Raw genomic sequence first — 18,991 nt, forward strand, 5'->3', positions numbered from 1 at the left:
ATGATTTTATCACTGCCACTCCATTCAGAAAAAATAGCTCATTTCAAGGCATGAACCTTTCAAAATAATCTTACTAATAACTAAAGAGCTAAAGAAACCCTTTGGAACTAAATCGACCATCTTAAAATGATGTTATAGTTTAGGCCGTTAAAATAGTTCCTTTGATCGAATTTTTAGAATTAAAAACGGTGAAATTTTCAACTGGATTTTCTTAGACGGCAAATTTTGGCTTTTTAATGATTATTCTTATATTCATACTTATAGTCGATCCACTGCATGAAAAACGTACATGCCATCTCTTTCACCGCCTCTCAACCAATAGCATTTAGTATAGACAATAGAATATTGTAGGTATTAATATTTGGAGATCCTCCCGAAAGACCTTCCAACCCTAAGAGCTAGCATACACCGCATACCCCCGTGTCATAGTAGCTAAGCCACTGTATAGAGGTGAAGAATATACAGTAAGTGGCCAATTTGATGAGGAACCATTTCAGATAAACTCTGTTAGGAAATGATCGACCTGGAATCAATAAAATTGGCAAACTAATATACATATGTGTATGTATATTAGTTTCCCAATTCAATTCAGTTGAAAAGTAAGTTCAGGGGAACTTCATGCACCCTACATGTATGATGTACGATTGCATGCTACAAATCGAAAGTGATGGGTAGAGACCATTGATGTATAATACACTAGATCCGCCCTCACGTCTTATACTGGTCTCCCTTTTGGCGCATGCAAAATACATGGCGCATGCACAGTTTCTACCTGCACAGTAGGTACCGCTGCGTCGTAGGGAAAAAAATCATTTTTTTCCCAACTTCCCCGCTAGTTAAACCCCCCGCACCCCTCAGTTAGTGAAGACAAGATCTCCGACCAAAATCACACGTCAGGGCCCATCTATGTGTATTTTTTATTTATTTTTTATTTTATTAATTGAAAAATCAACAGACAGGATGTACATAGATATGTATAAAAAAACAAATAGTAAATAAATAATATATGTAACATCCGAGTCCAATAATAGATTTTTACAAAAATGAAAAAGATAAATATAAGGAAAACAAATTAAAAAGTAAATAATAAAGGCATGACAAAATATGTAGAACATTGCATAATTAAACTATAGTATTAAAATATGTGGAAAAGGTTATAAAATAGAATATAAGAAGAAATTGAAATTTACAAATATAAAACAAATGAAAAAGGTAAATACAAAACAAACAAATGAAAAGGAAAAGAATGAAAGCTATAATATGATATTAATATGCTATAATATAATATGCATTGTATTATACATCAATGGTAGAGACACGTATTTTGGGCATCTATTTGTGTCAATTTTAGCATTTTCATTTTGCTATTTAGCGTTTTAGGGCATTAAAAATGTATATATGTAACATTAAACAATGGCAGGTTTCTAAAAAACAAAACTGTTTCTTTAACATTGATATTAGATTTTGTACCTGCCACAGATGGATTGAATAGCTTACTCAATGTTTGGAGGAATAGATTTGTCTCATTTAGTCTTGAGTGCGAGTCTAGTTTTAAGACGCTTTTTTGAGCAGCCTTTTGGATACACAGCTCCAACTGTCTTCTTATGTTTACAGTAGTAGACAAAAGCAGTTGCTTGGTTTCGACAGGAAAAACACCGTCTATGGTAAACTGCAAGCTCTGTTTTATCCCCTCAATTTTTTCACATAATAAATGGGCAAAGGAATAGGAAGACCCTTCTAAATTGTCTATTAATTTTATAAATTTTATGCAAATTTCACTTTTGTTTGTTATTTTAGCATCTATTCGCATATTTTATGAATTTGGCATATATTCCGAATTTTAGCATTAATAGCAAAATGCCCAAAATACGTGTCTCTAGTAATGGGTAATTATGATAGACCAACCAATTACTGCACCAACTTAATGCAGTTGGTAGCCCTGATCATATAATACCGCTTCAAATTTTTCGCGAGGGCTAATTTCGACAAGGTGGCTGTGACCCGTGAATTCGCACAGAAATTGTCACACGTAAAAAAAGGTTTAAACGATTTGTCACGTGCGTCGGTCATTGAACACGTGGACAACGACATCATAGCGGCTCTAATCCGCCATGGGAAATGTCATACGGCGTCTGTCGGCGACAACTAACCTAACCAACTAACCATGACGACAGCCATGCTCGAGAAATGCGATGTATTTGATTACGTCTCCTAACGGTTTCTTCTGATGACATACAATTATCCAAATTAAAACAAGTATCATGTTAATAATTGTGTAATACACAGTAATTGATAATTTGAAAGAGAATGACAGTTATTATGATGAAACAATTTCCATTCACGCCGCTCACATTAAGCGTTATGTAAATTTTTGGTTTTGATTTAACGAATCGTAATGACGGTGTGCTTACAGTTCGGAGTTTAAATTACATTTTTATTATTGTAGGTGTAGTACAATCGCCTTTCGGCCGTCTAATGTGTTAAAAAAAACTCCGGATACATCAAATGCGCATAAATAACCTTTTAAATCATGAAATGTGCGAATTTAAACCATGACGAGCCTAATCATACCGATTCGGAGAAACACAAATCTTGATATCCCATTTAAATAGTATATATCTGAGGCTTTGTACCTTTTTGAAGATTATTCGATTTTCTAATTATAAAAAGTATTTAGTCCGCAAGGCTTTAAATCTAATTACATAGTATATTCTAATGCAATTGACTTCAATTGATATGATTTTTTTAAATTATTTTATAGCATTATTTGCACTATTATTTTAAAAAAGACTGTATCTTATTATAATTCATTCAATAGCCAGTAGTATGGCTCGATGGTAGCGTGAATGTTTAGCACTAAGTGATCAGTGGGTTCGATTCGCTATACTGCTGGTTAGATTTGGGGGTATTTGTGACTCCAAATCGATCGTTTCTTATCAGAGTTTGCCAATTTTATGTAAAAATTATGTACAAATCTAAAATCCATAGATGTCTCAATGGATTAATTCTTTAATTAATTAATTAATTTTTATTTCGTGTTCTGCAGCTTCTGAAAATACAGTGATTTACATTTGTAATAATAAAATGCTGCATTTTTTGTAATTAATTGTCCAGAAAGGCACATTGGGATCTTCCTGTTAAGTCTTCCTGGTATATATCTATGTAAAAATAAAATATTACGGTACAATACTATTTTTTTTAAGGCTTGACTTTAACCACTTGATTGCCACGCATTTGTAGAAACCGATTCGATTATTTTATTATGTGTTTAGTGCCAAACCTTGATACTACCTTTTGACTATATCACAAACTAACGAAATATATTGACTTTTGTCAATTTAAATAGTATCACAGGATATTTTTAGATGTTATTGTGTAGAAACCAAAATTAATTTCGAGCTAAATACGAAAGAGCGCGAACCGGCACGCTTATGGGATGAAGTGGTTAAGGGACACGCTTGTTAACCTTTTGTATCCGGCCCTTAAAATGACACAATGCCGCAATAATAACGATCTTATGAGCAGTAAAATCAAATAACAAATGTAGGATTGCGGGAAAATAAATAGTAATATATTACAAAGTGCAACGGCTTTGATTTTTTCATCTGATTTGTATACTTTGGATTATAAAATGACTGTCAACATTATAAATGTTCGTGGTATGTATGTATGTATTCCATTCAAGAACCGTTGCAGAATTTTTTACAGTTAGATTTGTTTTGATATTAATTGCAGTGGCAAATATTTATACTGGGATGATTTTTTTTTGTTGTATTAAAAATTGAGTTAATCACTTTTTTTTATCCTTTTATGTTTTAATTGGTGTCGTTCATATTTCAGCATCCGTATGCTAATCATCAAAAGTAACTTTAGTTGATTAATGCATCCGTCATCACCGAAACCTAACTTACCATTTGAGGTCGCTTTCTTCAAATTCAAAAAAAAGTAACGCTTTCAAAAATATGACACGGTCACCCTGAATTTTTAGAAATGCTCTAAACCAGACATTAAACCGTTAACCCTTTCATCAAAAAACCGTGTCAAATAAGCTCGTTAAATGCTCATTTTTTGTCTGCATTATGGACATTCGTCAATATTTGAAACTGTTGACATGTACCAAGAGAAACTAGGTTAAAAATAATTAACGAATTCAATGACTGTAAAAACGTATGCATGTATATGTATGTATGTACGTTTCAATACGACAAAATCAACAATGGTATGTATGTACATATGTTATATTAAAAAAAATTGTTGACATTTTCATTAATAATAGTTTATACATTTTTATTACTAGCCTAGTACTATTTGACTCCACTGAGTGTAGAAATAGATTGTATCGCAAAATACCGAGAGATCCAAGTCATAGAACAAAGGTATAGTCGGGTACGATGGCTCTAACGGAACACGCAGCAGTCGTTATGCATCTTTGAGATCGTTAAAATGCAATTTTCGAGTACATTGAATGTATGTAATTATGGGATGAAATCTGAACGGATCGCATGTAAAATGTTGGTTTAATTGAAACGGCGATACTCATTCTATTGTTGTGTGTGTGTATGTTTCAGAAGATGGCCTGTTCCTCGGAACGATCAAGTTTAGCAGGAGGAACAAGAGGGATGTCGTAAAGCGAGTGTCCATAGAGGCGGACGAGCTTCAAAATGTCATCAGTGCTAATTTGGAACCCAGTGGGAACATCCTCGATCCTGATTTCCTCTTTGTCAGAAGGTGGGCGAACAGAACCGAACCTGCTTCGCAACTTCCAACTTCTGATGATCCCGAGGAGTGTCTCTACAGAAGCGATACCGTTGCTTTGTCTTTCTGCGGTGGAATTGTATGTCTTTTTTTATATTTTTAAATATACATAATAAGAAATGGACAGTTAAAAACATTATTCAGCCTACAAAAAGTAAGAAGTAAATTTATGTTTGTAATAGAATAATATTGTAACCAACAAATTTTATGATGCAATCTCTAAAATGGCAGAGGGAGGTAAAAGGTGGATTGAAATATTGATATGAGAAAGGAATTTATATAATGATGATCTAAGCGAGAGAAATGGTAAATTTGGATCATCGTGGAAGACAATATTATTAAATGAAGAGCAGGACTTGTGTAGGGAAACGTTACAGGAACATTTGGTTGTAAAAGGATTTAAATAAAACTATGTAGGATACGGAGATATCTGAATGAACAGTGAAATTGTATCTTGTTACAAGCAAAGATCGGCGTTTGAACGATAGTTTTTGCAAAGAAAATGGTTCACTATTGTCAATTACATACATACTATTGTCAACAATGCTTTTTTGTTCTCTTGCTTTATTAACTAATTGAGATGTCTATTGGTATTTAAAGAGCACCAAGCCAACGCCGAAGTCTAGTTATAAGTAAAGCCCGGACCCAGAGGGTGCCACGTATTGTTCAAATGTTGTAAATGCATTGTTAAAGGTTTGCCTAACCTTTTTTTTACAAAGGATTAACAACAATGGAACAATGAGCGGCACCTTGGCTATCCTACCTCTAGTTATAAGTAAAGTACGGCTACACGCGGTTTCTTTTTCAAATAACAATCGACTACTCCATCAGTGTTCAAAGCAAGGGAGAAAAAAAGCATGGGTTTTCTAAGAATTTAACAATAGTGAATCATTTTTTGTACGAAAAGCAACTGCGCTTAGCCGACTTCTGTTGATTTAATAAGTTTAGGGTAGATGGTCAATAGGGCAATGGCATTTAACAATACACGTTCCAACAGCGCTGAAAGCAAAAGAGCAAAAAAAAGTTTTCTTTGAAATTAGCCAAAACGAACTAAAAGCATCTTGCCCTAATGATTATTCCGTAGTTATAAGGAAAATACTATATTAAATTGGATTCAAATTCAAAATGAAAATCACACATTGCTGTTGATTAGTACTGAACAAAATCAAAACTGCTAGATCTTCATTGACTTTAAAATCTGATTGTCCAATGTTTTTAGACCGACCAACTGCTCAGTGTTATTTTGCTCGTTTCTAATGTTATTTTATTGTTTATTTCAGAGGGGAATTATTGCTTATAATAATACATTGTATACTGTTCATCCACTGCCCGAACGTTTCTCTCCACTTAGCACACAAAACCATGTCATAGTTCGTAGAACTACGAAAGTAGTTAATGAAAACTATTCGCCATCACGCATCATCGATCGTTATAATAATCATTCAGTGAAAGAGAATGTAACGAATAATGTATTTGAAGAGAATATAAGGAAAGTACACAAATGGAGCAAGTATCGTAGAAAAGCGACACATCCCCATCAAGGTTATGTACAAAACCAAAACAGTTCTAATAGTGAATGTAGGGAAAAATTATTAAATTTAAATACGAACGATAAGAATACTCATCATGAAACTTCCAAGAGGAGTAAGAGATCTCTAGTGCCCGCCATTTTCGTTGAGACAGCGGTCTTCGTCGACAGGGACTTGCACAAACACATGGCCGTCAACTATCCCAAAGACACGGAGAGGGAATTAGTAAGATTCGTGCTTGCTATGATCAATGCCGTTCAACTATTATACCACGATCCAACATTGGGTCAAACGGTCAACTTCGTACTGAAACGTTTGGAGATTCTGCACGAGGACCCAGCCTCGTTGAAGAGACCACACGACATAGACAGATTCTTGAGCAATTTTTGCGCTTGGCAAAGATTGGAAAATCCAACTGGGGACAACGATCCGCTGCATTGGGATCATGCACTTATTCTGACCGGTCTGGATCTGTACGTTGTTAGCAAACATGGAAAAGTCAGCAGCCAAGTCGTAGGTGAGTCACAACTAGCCACACTTTGATTCAAGATATCTTTTATATTATACTTATTACATGTTTTATGTGTGTGGTATTAGGTCTTGCTCCTGTGGCTGGGATGTGTACGGTGACCAGCAGTTGTACCGTCAATGAAGGAAGACACTTTGAGAGTGTTTATGTGGTTGCACATGAAATTGGACACAAGTGAATATGTTACACATGACATTTGAAGAATAGTCTGTGTTGATTTATTGATTTTTAATTGTTGTGTTGTTGATTTTAGTTTGGGTATGCGTCACGATGGACCGCTTGCTGAAAATGAATGCGATCCAAGTAGTTACATCATGTCGCCTACCCTCGGAAGTGGTAAAATTACGTGGTCGCCGTGTAGTAGGCGGTATTTACAAAACTTTTTGGAGTGAGTATTTCTTTAAATATGAGTTGTAGTAAGTTATGTGAGTCGACTAATGTAAAATTAATACTTTTCTAGTACACAACAGTCGAGATGTCTCTTGGATCACGGCAGTTCTGCTGGTCAATTGGATCACAGTGCCGAGGGACTGCTTCCCGGGGAAAGATTTGGTGCTGATCAACAATGTATGTTGTATTCATTATTATATTATACTAGTGTTGTACTACCCGATGACATATCATCACATGGGTGTTGGCACATTAAGTTATTAAATAAAAAAAATTAAAAGAAATATGTCGTCGGTCATGTGTTCGATCCTCGCGAGTTTATTATCATCTTCCAATAGCCCTTAAATATACTATTTATTTCAACGTTGGTTATTTCACACTATGATAGTGTGAAAAGGCACATTCATGTTTCAACTAAAATAAAGTTTGCCTAACAGAAATGAAATCAGCTGTGATTTAATTATGTAAAACTTTACAATTGACCTGTTTTGATATAAGCTTTTGAGAACAAAAAAATGGGTCAGTGTAGGATGAAAAATTGTCGGTCATAGCAGGTATAAAAAAATGCACCACTGAGAAATCAACAGGTAAAAACAAAAAAATAATCGAACTCTAACGTAATATATTTTTATCAGTCTGGGTACCTCCCAGACACCCCAAATGCCGAGCCACTGGACCAGAGTCTTGGGCAGCTTCACCCCCTAAAGGAGGGACATGATAAGATGATATTTGGCTGATATTAATTTCACCACTAATTTTTGTTTAAAATACAAAATTGAAAAACAACTAGAATGTAAAATCGAATAACAAATATAAAAAATTATAAAGTAAATATGTTAATAGTATTCTACCATAAAAATACACGATTAACTATGTATAAAGTACACACACTAGTGACGAGAAAACATTATTTTACTTTTGAAACAAAAATTCACTTGTTCATAGTTGGCTTGGGGAGAAATTTCGCAGAGTGCTATTGTATTTCAGTTGAAATTTCTACCTTTGCGTAAGGCGATTAGTGGGATACACAATAGTGTGGTAATCTTTGAGTGCAACTGTCCAAAGTGGTATCCGCTCCCAGTGGACTCCGCTGGGGTGAGTTTTTCTACAGTGCATTTACAATAGGGGATCTATCGAGGGTGGGTACCTCGCTTGGGCTATCTTTCCGGGAACCTTGGCGTACATATGTATGTATGTCGAATCGAAGCGAATATTATAGTACGGCGAGCGTTATCTCAGACAGACACACGGAATAGCGATATTATATATATTCTAGAATATAATTCATTGGTATTTATGTTGTATATTTCCTTTTTTAGGTATGCTAAAGTACGGAAGGGACAGTAGGCATGCAACGAGGCAACCATTGTCGGAAGTATGTCGGGATTTGCATTGCAGGAGAGAACGTTATACTTGGACGTCGCATCCAGCTTTAGAAGGAACGAAATGCGGAGAACACAAAGTATGATTTAATAGGATTTTGTTTCCGAGCATTGCCCAATTTGTGTTAAATTCTTAAGATTATTAAATAAAAGAGCCAGTGGCGTAACTAGGAACTTTGGGCCGGTAAGCAAAGAATCATCAGGGCCCCTCCCCCCTCGAATTTTTAAATCGAAATACCAAATTTCTGGTTTCACAGCGCTGTATTAATATGAATATAATTATTGTTAATATGTATGTAGGTACATAATATCATTTTCTTAATTTAACTCGCCTATTTTAAAATTTCTTCTTTGGAACCTTACTGTTTGCAAAATCATGAATTAGTTGTTTGAGGTCCATTTTGGCTGCTTCTTTGTGCTCAATTATTGTAAGCAAAGATAGTTCATTAAATATGGTTTGACCGATCAAATTTATTTTGTATTCTTTAATTATTTTTAATTTATTGAATGTTCTTCTTTCTACACGAGCCACAGTTACCGGAAGAGTAAAAAATAACATAAACGCGGTATACATATATGTACTTCTGAAAAATCACTCTCCAAACAACTGTAATTGGTAATAAGTAATTCTGACAATTGCCTTATGATTATTGTTCCAAAAATATCTTTCTTTATTAATAAAAGTAAATTTATGTAAAAGTGTGTAAATTGAAATTCGAATTGATCTGAGAAAACTTCTGGATATTTTTTTCTGAGATTCAAACAATGATCTGGAATATCTTTTTCCGGCATATTAATAATTTTCATAGGTTCAAGAAAACCGAAATAGTTTTTCACTACCTGCATTCCCGCAAAACGATTATTTTGTCGATTTATTGCCCCCTATTTCCGTGGGCCCGTAAGCATTGCTTGGGTGACCGTCACCGCACCGAATGTTAAAAAGTCGAAAATGTTCGTTTACCATACATACATATGAAAAACGGTTAGTATATATGTATATCAGTGGCGGTGCGGTAAAACTCTCTCTCCCCCCGTCATACATCCTCACTTAATTTGCGCGAGCAGGATACAACAGGAACAGGCTTTTCCTCCCGTATCCTGCGCGCGCACATTAAACAAGGCTGTGTGACAAAAAGAGAGATAATTTCACCGCATGCCACTCATATATATGTATTATATATACATAGTACTGTTTACCATGTACCCTTTTTTTATCTTTTGACTTAAGATCTTTCGATTTTCGATATTTGCTTTTTCGGGCTTTTCACTTTCGTTCCCGTGAGGTAGACCCTCATTGCTTACCCCCGCTACATAGTAGTTACGCCACTGAAGAGAGCACGTTTCTACATATGTACGTAAAACGGTTATGAATTTTACATGAGTTTTCTTTTTATTAATTTTGCAGTGGTGTAGAGGAGGACGTTGTGCTGGACGTAATGGAAGGGATGCTGGTGGTATTTCTATTCCATCGTCTGCTCCGATTGCAGGTGGTTGGGGTGCTTGGAGTCCTTTCCCCGATTGTGCTTCTGGATGCTTGCACAGTGATTCCGGGCGATTGAGTACGGGTAGTAGTGGTATTCAAGTTTCAAGCAGGAAGTGCGATCAGCCAAGGTTTGCACTGTTTAATCAAATCCTACCTATATAATTATATTATGTACATATATGGGTGTGGTTTCATAATATTTTTCTGGGAAAAATGTGTAAGAATCAAGGTTCGGATCATGCAAGATAATGATGATTAGAGCAGTGGCGTAGCGTGAATTCCAGGCGCCCCCCCCGCAAAATATTTTAAGGCACCCCCCCCCCCATTAATTAATATTATTGCCTTATAGCAAAATAACTTTCCAAATTAATAATTCATACCTTTTTTACGTAGAAAAACTTTTTTCTGGACTCATTGGCAAACACGACTACTTTGTTAAAATTTAATACGAATCATTGCTAATATTTTAAGACGATGTTGTGACATAGTCGACCTTAAGTAATTTTGAATAAGTTTCAACTAGTGAATGAGCGCTCCGTAGTGGCTACAGTTACCGGAAGCGTGAGGAACAAGATGATTTAAATGACGAATTTAAATTATAAAAATTACAAATGAAGAGCTTTGCCAAATTATGAACACGTTGATCTTCTTTATTTTTACAAGGTTTATTTTCTTTTAAGCACGAACGGAAATCAATTATCTGATCAGGCAATGATTTGTCATAATCATTGACATATTAGTTGGCTAGAGACATAGCTTCATGATATACATATGTACATAAATGTAAATCGTCATCTGATAATTGTTTTGCAGGAAAGCCAATTTTGAAACAATGTTTAAATAACGTGATAGGAACCTTCATTTGCACTTACATAGGCTACGCTTAGTGCCGCATGAAAAATTGTATAAAATTTCTTTTAATGGATCCTGGAATCGTATATCATGACTAAGTTCATCGAAATGCTTTTAGATTCAATTTTGGCTTCAACCCTAATATTATTGAAATTGTTACGAATCCTTCAAATTTATTTCCAAAATTACTGATCTCGTAATATGCATCAGTGCTCAGTCTAATCATAGACTGAGCGTTTTTTGATTGAAGGAACTTTGAAACAAAGTTGAGCAACCGAAGAATTTTTCAAGAAGCATGAGTAGGAGAATAAATTCTAAACATTCCATTTTCTTTTTTAGTCACTTTTCTTTTGATTGTTCATAGAAGGTAGGACCGGAAGCGTGCCGTTTATTGTTCAATTGTTGTAAATCCTTGTAAAAAGAGGTCCGCAAACCTTTTTAACAATACATTTACAACATTTGAACAATATACAGCCCCCTCAGGGTCCGGGCAGTTCACAATGATGTTGTCCCATTACTGTGACTATCCTACCTCTAATCATCATCAATCTAATCATGATTAGAGGTAGGATAGTCACAGCTGTCCTCTGAACAATCAGGCTCCGGTGATCGTTGTGAACTGTTGACGTTGAACATTGAATATAATTTTGAAATTAAACTTTAAAAACGAAGCCACTCAGACAGCGACAGTCCCCCATCCTCCTGTGATCCTAGTACAGGTGAACGGTCATCGATGACTAGGAAAGAGTTATTAAAATCCTTTCCAAGTCCTTCTCACGCTCAGGGAACCGCGCCACGTCTCATCAACGTGACTCGTGCACTCTCTTATAGAGCGTGCTTGACGGTGAAGAAAGTACTACAGAAATGATCCTGTGGAGTACAGTCCTAACAATAACCACATTTTTTGGGGTACTTAAGCCTAAGAACTGCGCTACCTATAGGCAAATACTACAAGCATTTAACGACATCTGTCAAAAAACTTTAACACTTCAATGTATAAATTGGACTACTGTGAAACTACTAACCCAAATCAAACATACTCTCAAACTATACGTATATTTTCAAAACCTCAAAATAAATTTAATATAGTATATTTTTTACAATCTAAGAACTCCGCTACCTATAGTCTAATACTCTAATACTCCAAGCATTTAACGACATCTATCGAAAAAGTTGAACACTACAATGTATAAATTGGACTTCTCTCAAACTACTAACCCAAATCAAACAAATGTTTATTGTTTATTTTCAAAACTTTAAAATAAATTTAAATAAAAAACATATTTTTTTTTATACTATCTAATATTATATTACAATTATATATATTTTGATTTTACATTTATATTTCAGGCCGGAGAATGGAGGAGCATATTGTGATGGCCATGCCAAAAAGTTTCAAACATGTATGGCTTCTCAGGTATGTTCGGAAGCAAATATGTACATATAAAAATATTAAAGTAATTTATATAAAGACTAACAGCAATATTTCTTATAGTGTTTGAACGTTCCTCGTATGACTATAAGCGAATTCGCCGATCAAATTTGCTTACGTGCACGAGAAGTAGATCTAGAATTGACCGGCACCGGATTCCAGCGACAAAATTCCGACGGTAGTACATTTAAAAAATTTCATTCATACAAATTAAATGTGTATTAACACGAGATTTTTTGATCGATCAGCTGCCGATGCTTGCGGAGTGTGGTGTAAAACTCGTAACGGCGGCCTCAAAAGCCGAGGATGGACTTTCCCAGACGGGACGACGTGCCAAACTAAATTGGGAAAGAAGCCTATGCATTGTATCAATGGATTGTGTGTGGTAAGTTAATGATTCACTGATAAATTTAGAATGTTCTGAGAGGAGTGTTTTAAAATCTTGATGTTTTAGGAGTTTAAATGTATCACGTCGAATGATGTAAGCGATGACTATGAGTTTGTATCGAATATCGGCCATTGCAATAGAGAGATCAGAGATTCTGAACGCAGCAGCAGTCAGTGGCGAAGATCGAGCGATCAGCAGTGGTATTCGGCTAGCGGTTGCCATTATCATTGCGTGTCTCCGGGATCTGGAATTCGACTCGTGAAGAGTAAAGGAATTGCTCCGAAGAATAGCATACAGTTGTGTCTACCAGATAAATTTGTATGAATATAATATGTATTATATATGTATATACAAATTTAATGTTTGAAACTTAATGTTAATAATATTATAGGGATGTGGAAGATTAAAGACTCCGAGTGAACATGCAACGTTTGTTTGTACCAAGTATAAAGAGCATGTTAGAAGGTTATCTGGTGTTGGTATGCAAATTTCACCTGCTTTAGGTTTGTATTATGCAACTATAATACTATATGATTGATTGTTAGTTTATATCGGTGCTGATTTTAAATTTAATTTTACTACAGAGGATCCAGATAGACCGTGTCGAATTGCTTGTCAAGATGAAGCTATTTCTCATAGGTTTTATTTGGTGAACGGTCAAGAAGGATGGTTTCCATTTGGCACGGCATGCAGTAAGAATAAGCCAGCTTATTGTATAAGCGGGAAATGCCTCGTACGTATAAACATAATGAACACTATTAAATGAAAAACTGTTGTTAAAATTCAGTGGTACGTATTTGTAGGAATTTGGAGCTGATGATACTCCATTGTCGGAGACTGAATTTACACTGCCTTTACTGCCTCGTAACAATAAAACAATGCAGGTTAGAGTGTCGGCGAGAACTAAAAGAAATGTCGATAATCCCATTAGGATTAAAGCCGTTTTGGAACAGAGACATTTGGACGAGATAATATCGACGCTTAATTTCTCAGGTTTGAATCTTTTCCGGTATTGCGAAAGTTAGCTTGTTGTTATGGAGTTTAATTGAATCGAATATCATTTTTAGGTGCTTATCATCAGCAGATGGAAGTTATGCCGGGTGATAGTATATCAGAAGCGTTCATAGTTGATTTCAGTAATCCAGTGTTTGTGGCTCCCGAGGACGAGATCGTAGCCAGGATTGGCCGACATCATATACTTTGGGATTACTGATTGTGAAATTTAAATGTGATAAATTACTATTATAATATTTATGTATAAGATAATTTTATGCGAATTTTCGTCTGAAAAATGTCCATAATATAATACTACGTATTTTATAAACAATAGAAATATAGTTGAATGTTTTAAATAAAAAGAAAATTATTTCTCTACTACTGTAATATGTATGTATGTATGTATGTGAATGTGAAAATAAAAATCGTCATTGTGAATCGACAGTAAACGGAATGTTTTATTTTTAAATAAATATTTATTAATATAATTCAGTCAGTGCGAAATAAATATAAGAAATATTGTATTAAATTCATAGATATAGAATACCATAGATACGCCCTGACGCTCTAAGCCGATTACCCTGTTGGACCATGCACACACAAAAAAAAGTACAGATCATGCACACTCTCTTTCAGTAGCTAGTTAGCTTCTAAGTAGGAAGGTCGATTGACATTTTTCGAAAATGCCAACGCGTTCAGTGAAATTGTGTTACATATCATAAGTAAGAATTAATATATAATGTCTTCAATTATAGTAGTATTTTAACATATAATGAAATATCGGCGCGATGTATGTAGTTTTGTATGCAGTGATTGAACAGCGGTCGACAACCTCTGCCACAGATGTCTCTAAATGCATTACGTTTAAATACATTACGTTAAATACATGTACATTAAGTTTAAAACTACAAACAAAGAACTAAATATTAAAGTGTCGGCTTTAAAATTGATCCTTGTGGAAGTTACTAATGTTTAAATATTGTAATAGTTAATGATGGTTTTATTATAGTAGCATACATTTGTAGTTTAATATAGTGTGTATAGCTAAATATTTTTTTCTTAATATGGCTTACTGTCACGCGGAGTATTCAATAAAATAAAGTTATAAATAAAATAAAACTTCAGTGCATGTAAATCTACATAAACTGGTTGCTGACCACTGCCGACCGCTGCGTCCTTCTTTTTTTTTCACCACTTCCCCGCTAGTTAAACCCCCCGCCCCCCTCAGCTAGTGGCGACAAGATCTTCAACGAAATTTGTATGTAATGGCATATCTAGGTTATTCTACATCTATGATTAAATTACATTAAAATCTTTTTAGCGCTTATTTTATGTTACATGTTAGAGATCTTCACTGAATAAATGTATAATATGATACTAAACTAATATATACATATATTTTAAAGCTTCTCCTATTTTATTTATAGTACGTGAGTGCAAATTAACATCTTAACGACGACGACAACGTATCCGAATTGGAATTCTCTCTGAGTTGTTTGTATACATTCATTGCTTTCTTTATTTTTGCACTATCAGATTCGTTCTTCTGCTCGCATTCGAAAAGGTGAAGATCCAGCGATCTGTTGCAAATATTTGGATAGCCTGCGGCCCCATCCCATATAAATTGTTGCACAGGAACAAGTTTGCTTATACTGGAAACAAGAACAACAAAATATATATATTAAAATTAAAACCTTTCCGATCGATATGTGATGTTTATTATTTCTACTGACTTTTGTTTGTATTCGGATAAAAATCCTACAAATTGACCGTTCAATATATAATCTTTAATTTTATCAAATTCTTTGAATTTTGTATTGATGTTTTCGATACAAAATTGTAACGGCATATTTTCATCCAATCCAAACAATTTATATATTTCGTTTTTAACATATAAAAATTTATCGAAAATATATGATTCAAACGGAATGGCCTTCAGTTTATCTACAATCATCTGAAAATAATAATTGCATACAATAGATTGAATTTTCAGTGCATATTCAACATTTTTTTCAATCAAATTCTCAGTTTACCTGTCGTTTTTGAACAACTGTGACCTCTGATATCAATGATTTTACAACTGAATAAAAAAAAGCAACGATTTTATCTTTTCTTTTCTCTTGATTCATCAACGAAGTTGATAATAGCTTGCTGCATATTCCGAGATTTTTAGCATGAGATTCAACAATTGTTAACTCTTTGAATAAATACCTGAATCGTAAAATTAACTGGTCAAAAAAAATTAATATAAAATTGTATCAAATACATAGATTATTTTATAGCATTACTCTAAATTTATGGATTTTAATTTCAAGTCTCCATATAAGATATTCGCCATTTGATTCTCAACGAAATTTTTAATCACACGTTGTGATCCTTTATCGGCGAATTCTAACCGTCTCAATTTTTTATTTAATTCTCTCAACATAGACCTAAAAATAAAATAAAATATGTATGTAAAATCATATCATATTTGTATTTAATTAAAAAAATACTAATTTAGACACATACGATGACGAGTTATCATTTTCGTCATATCTTAAATGAAATTTTAACGTTTCTTTGGCTTCACTTAATTCTGCTTTAGCTTTCATATAATTGTGTATAGCGATTTCCATTCTGAAATATTCATAATAAATACATAAATAGTATTAAATTTTTCGTTGAAAAATCAGATAAACCCAACAGCATACTTGTTACGAGAAGATATAATAAGTTGTGGGTCAACTCGTTCAAAATATGCCTCTTCATCTTCATCGATGGATCCATCTAATGTTTTACACGGTTTTTGAAGATTGTTATTTATGTGATTGTGAAAAAACGCAGTAAGACTATCACATGATGCAAAATACTCATCGAAATGTTCTTCATTCAGTTGATTTCGAAAATCCTTGAATTTGAAATATAATTAAACACATCAATAAAAATAAATAAACAAGATAAACTTGCAATTATCTTACCTTTCCTGTTGATATAAAAAAATTAGTTTCATCTTTTATCAAATTTTTTAAATGAGTTTTTTCTTCATCTAATGTTGCAGTTTTATTGTGACACTGTTTAGTAATTTCAGATAATTCACATAATTTTTCTCGTCTAATGTTCTTATGATGTTCTAAATCTTTGCTAAATTTTGAATTTAATTCTCTGAAATAAAACACTTGCCTTTATTATATTCATAATCAATTAAATACCTTCTCAGCTGTTATTTGACTTACAATCCTCGATTGACGCACAACTCAACAGATTCGATATGTTGCGTGGCCAAATCTATTTTACGATTTATATCATCTAGTTTAAAATCCTCTTCAATTAGATTACAATCACGGTCACTAATAGTAAAATTATATGTATTATCTAAAATAAGTTTTTCGAATTCTATATTAAGTTCTTCATCGGTAAGGATTTCGTCTTCTTTAAGGTCAGCATATCTAAAGAATTATAGGCGAGTTATGATGTTTAAAATCAATAAAGTTTTGAGGTTATAGATGAATATAGTATACTAACTGTTGTGCAAGTTGTGGGGTGAGTACGTTTTCTGAACTTAATGAGTCCTGTAGCCAAAGTAAGGGTTTGCAGGTGTTGTTATTATCGAGAAGCCAATCAAGAGAAAGACCACATAAATCAATTCCTAGTCTCGCAAAATTCGCTTCAACTCCATTGACGTTCGACATTTCGAACGTACAAACGCAACTGTCAAACCAAAACCGTTACCGGCTAGCATTTGGCCGCAGCTCAAATTTATATGAACCATGGTCGTCGATGTCAAAAGACCCACGACTGTGTTTTTGAGAAATCAGATCTAATATAAAATAAATATGTATATGTATTTAAACGAAAAATTTTTTATTTGAGAAAATTAAAACTATTACATATTTTTTTTTATAATTCTACTCCCTTCTTTTGCTCATTACCAAAAATAAAAGTATAATAATGTAGCATATACTAAAAAGAGCCGCCGGTTAAGTGCAATCGGATTAAGCCGAGGCGCATCCCTAGCACTGTGCGATCGTTATAATTGGTTTCAAGGATTACTAAGTGCATGTAGGCTAAACAATGCCCCCCGAGTTGGCCGTTATTGGTCCCTTCTCAGAAGTGACCGATACCGTGGGACCGAATGTCGTGGGAATACATATCCGAGTACGTGACCTAACAATAGGTAAACAAATCAGACGTCGAAGATGTTCTGAGAGACCTGCCCCTTATAAGACGGTACTTAGGCGATATCAAAACATTCTGGACGGAGCACTGCCAGTGCGTGTATCTCCTTTATCATCAATAAATGCTGTGACACGACTTTGGCCTTTTACTTGGATCCTCCACCCACCCCTACGGAACAATAACAAATTCTGTAACGTATTTCATTTACCCCTATTCCAATACAATGGCAGACTACGAATCTATGTACGTCTTAAAACATAATAATGTACAATTTAAATATTAATTTAATTATAAGGTGAACATTCGTACTGGTTTTATCAGTACGGTAAACAGATTATTGCGCAAACTGCGATCGCGCTCAAGACGATCATGAATATGGAATATTTGGCACTCGAGTTCTCGTTAGTACAATATTTCGTTTGGGTGGCTTTCGATTGGTGGAGTTTTTGGGTGCTAGATGCTCCGTGATCGAGATTTTAGTGACGTGCGTGAGATCGCTTTTTGCGGAATAATCACCGAATTTATCAGTGCATACCTCTCATCCTTAGAATGGCCTCAAAGTGAGACATGTGCCCTTCCACGAATATTTGTGACGCGCTGCAAACCCTTGGTAGCCTGAAGAGGGCACGGTAGCAGTTGTTATATTGAACCTTTATCTTCCTATGTACAGTATGTATTGATATTTTGGGTATCTGCCTGGTAAGTCATGAGATAAAACTATTAGGGTAAAAACACACAGCGGTGAATGTTGTACGTGTTTTTTTAGATACTTTTAAACATATGAAAAAAATGAGCCGTGCCATGCACAGATTCATGGTACGCCCGGCACGCCCCGCTCCGAAATGACCTTCTGGACTTGGTAAAACTGCATGCTTGTATTTATCCTTGCTTGACAGTGATCGATAACGGTGTATCCCGTTTTTGAAGAAATGTAGGAGACCACCCATAGCGAGGAGCCATGCACACGATGTGCCGTTCACCGCTGTGTGTTTTCGCCCTTATACTTTTTTTTATCAAATAGAACTTTATATTTCGTATCTGAAAGTATCTAATACATGGATTGATATATTCAGCAAAAATTACGTCGCCTACAAAAA

At 34.5% G+C, this 18,991-nt stretch overlaps 2 protein-coding genes and 1 non-coding gene across 3 annotated transcripts in view; 1 reads left to right on the forward strand and 2 right to left on the reverse strand.

The window, feature by feature from the left end:
* LOC143920865 (A disintegrin and metalloproteinase with thrombospondin motifs adt-1-like) overlaps positions 1–14,182 on the forward strand; it is a 50,815-nt gene extending 36,633 nt beyond the window's left edge. The window contains exons 3-17 of the mRNA XM_077443861.1: positions 4,569–4,834; positions 6,036–6,801; positions 6,882–6,987; positions 7,067–7,201; positions 7,274–7,380; positions 8,523–8,665; positions 9,991–10,196; positions 12,271–12,337; positions 12,416–12,530; positions 12,601–12,737; positions 12,807–13,058; positions 13,132–13,243; positions 13,325–13,473; positions 13,544–13,733; positions 13,808–14,182. Coding sequence (XP_077299987.1) covers positions 4,569–4,834; positions 6,036–6,801; positions 6,882–6,987; positions 7,067–7,201; positions 7,274–7,380; positions 8,523–8,665; positions 9,991–10,196; positions 12,271–12,337; positions 12,416–12,530; positions 12,601–12,737; positions 12,807–13,058; positions 13,132–13,243; positions 13,325–13,473; positions 13,544–13,733; positions 13,808–13,953 — 2,897 coding nt within the window. The 3' untranslated portion in view covers positions 13,954–14,182. The remainder of the gene's footprint in view (positions 1–4,568; positions 4,835–6,035; positions 6,802–6,881; positions 6,988–7,066; positions 7,202–7,273; positions 7,381–8,522; positions 8,666–9,990; positions 10,197–12,270; positions 12,338–12,415; positions 12,531–12,600; positions 12,738–12,806; positions 13,059–13,131; positions 13,244–13,324; positions 13,474–13,543; positions 13,734–13,807) is intronic.
* On the reverse strand, positions 11,592–11,807 carry LOC143921789 (small nucleolar RNA U3). The gene has a single exon (XR_013261461.1). It is a non-coding gene; the product is annotated as a small nucleolar RNA U3 (small nucleolar RNA).
* A 356-nt stretch (positions 14,183–14,538) lies between the features above and the next one.
* On the reverse strand, positions 14,539–17,457 carry LOC143920866 (uncharacterized). The gene is made up of 9 exons (XM_077443862.1): positions 17,241–17,457; positions 16,952–17,164; positions 16,697–16,880; positions 16,430–16,626; positions 16,248–16,355; positions 16,025–16,168; positions 15,770–15,947; positions 15,470–15,690; positions 14,539–15,388 (listed from the first exon to the last, which is right to left on the reverse strand). Exons 1-9 carry the CDS (start codon positions 17,405–17,407, stop codon positions 15,178–15,180), a joined length of 1,623 nt encoding a protein of 540 aa, XP_077299988.1. The 5' UTR covers positions 17,408–17,457; the 3' UTR covers positions 14,539–15,177.
* Between the last annotated feature and the right edge of the window lie 1,534 nt (positions 17,458–18,991).

This window comes from Arctopsyche grandis, chromosome 13, assembly GCF_051622035.1.
Source record: "Arctopsyche grandis isolate Sample6627 chromosome 13, ASM5162203v2, whole genome shotgun sequence".
Taxonomy (NCBI): Eukaryota; Metazoa; Arthropoda; class Insecta; order Trichoptera; family Hydropsychidae; genus Arctopsyche; species Arctopsyche grandis.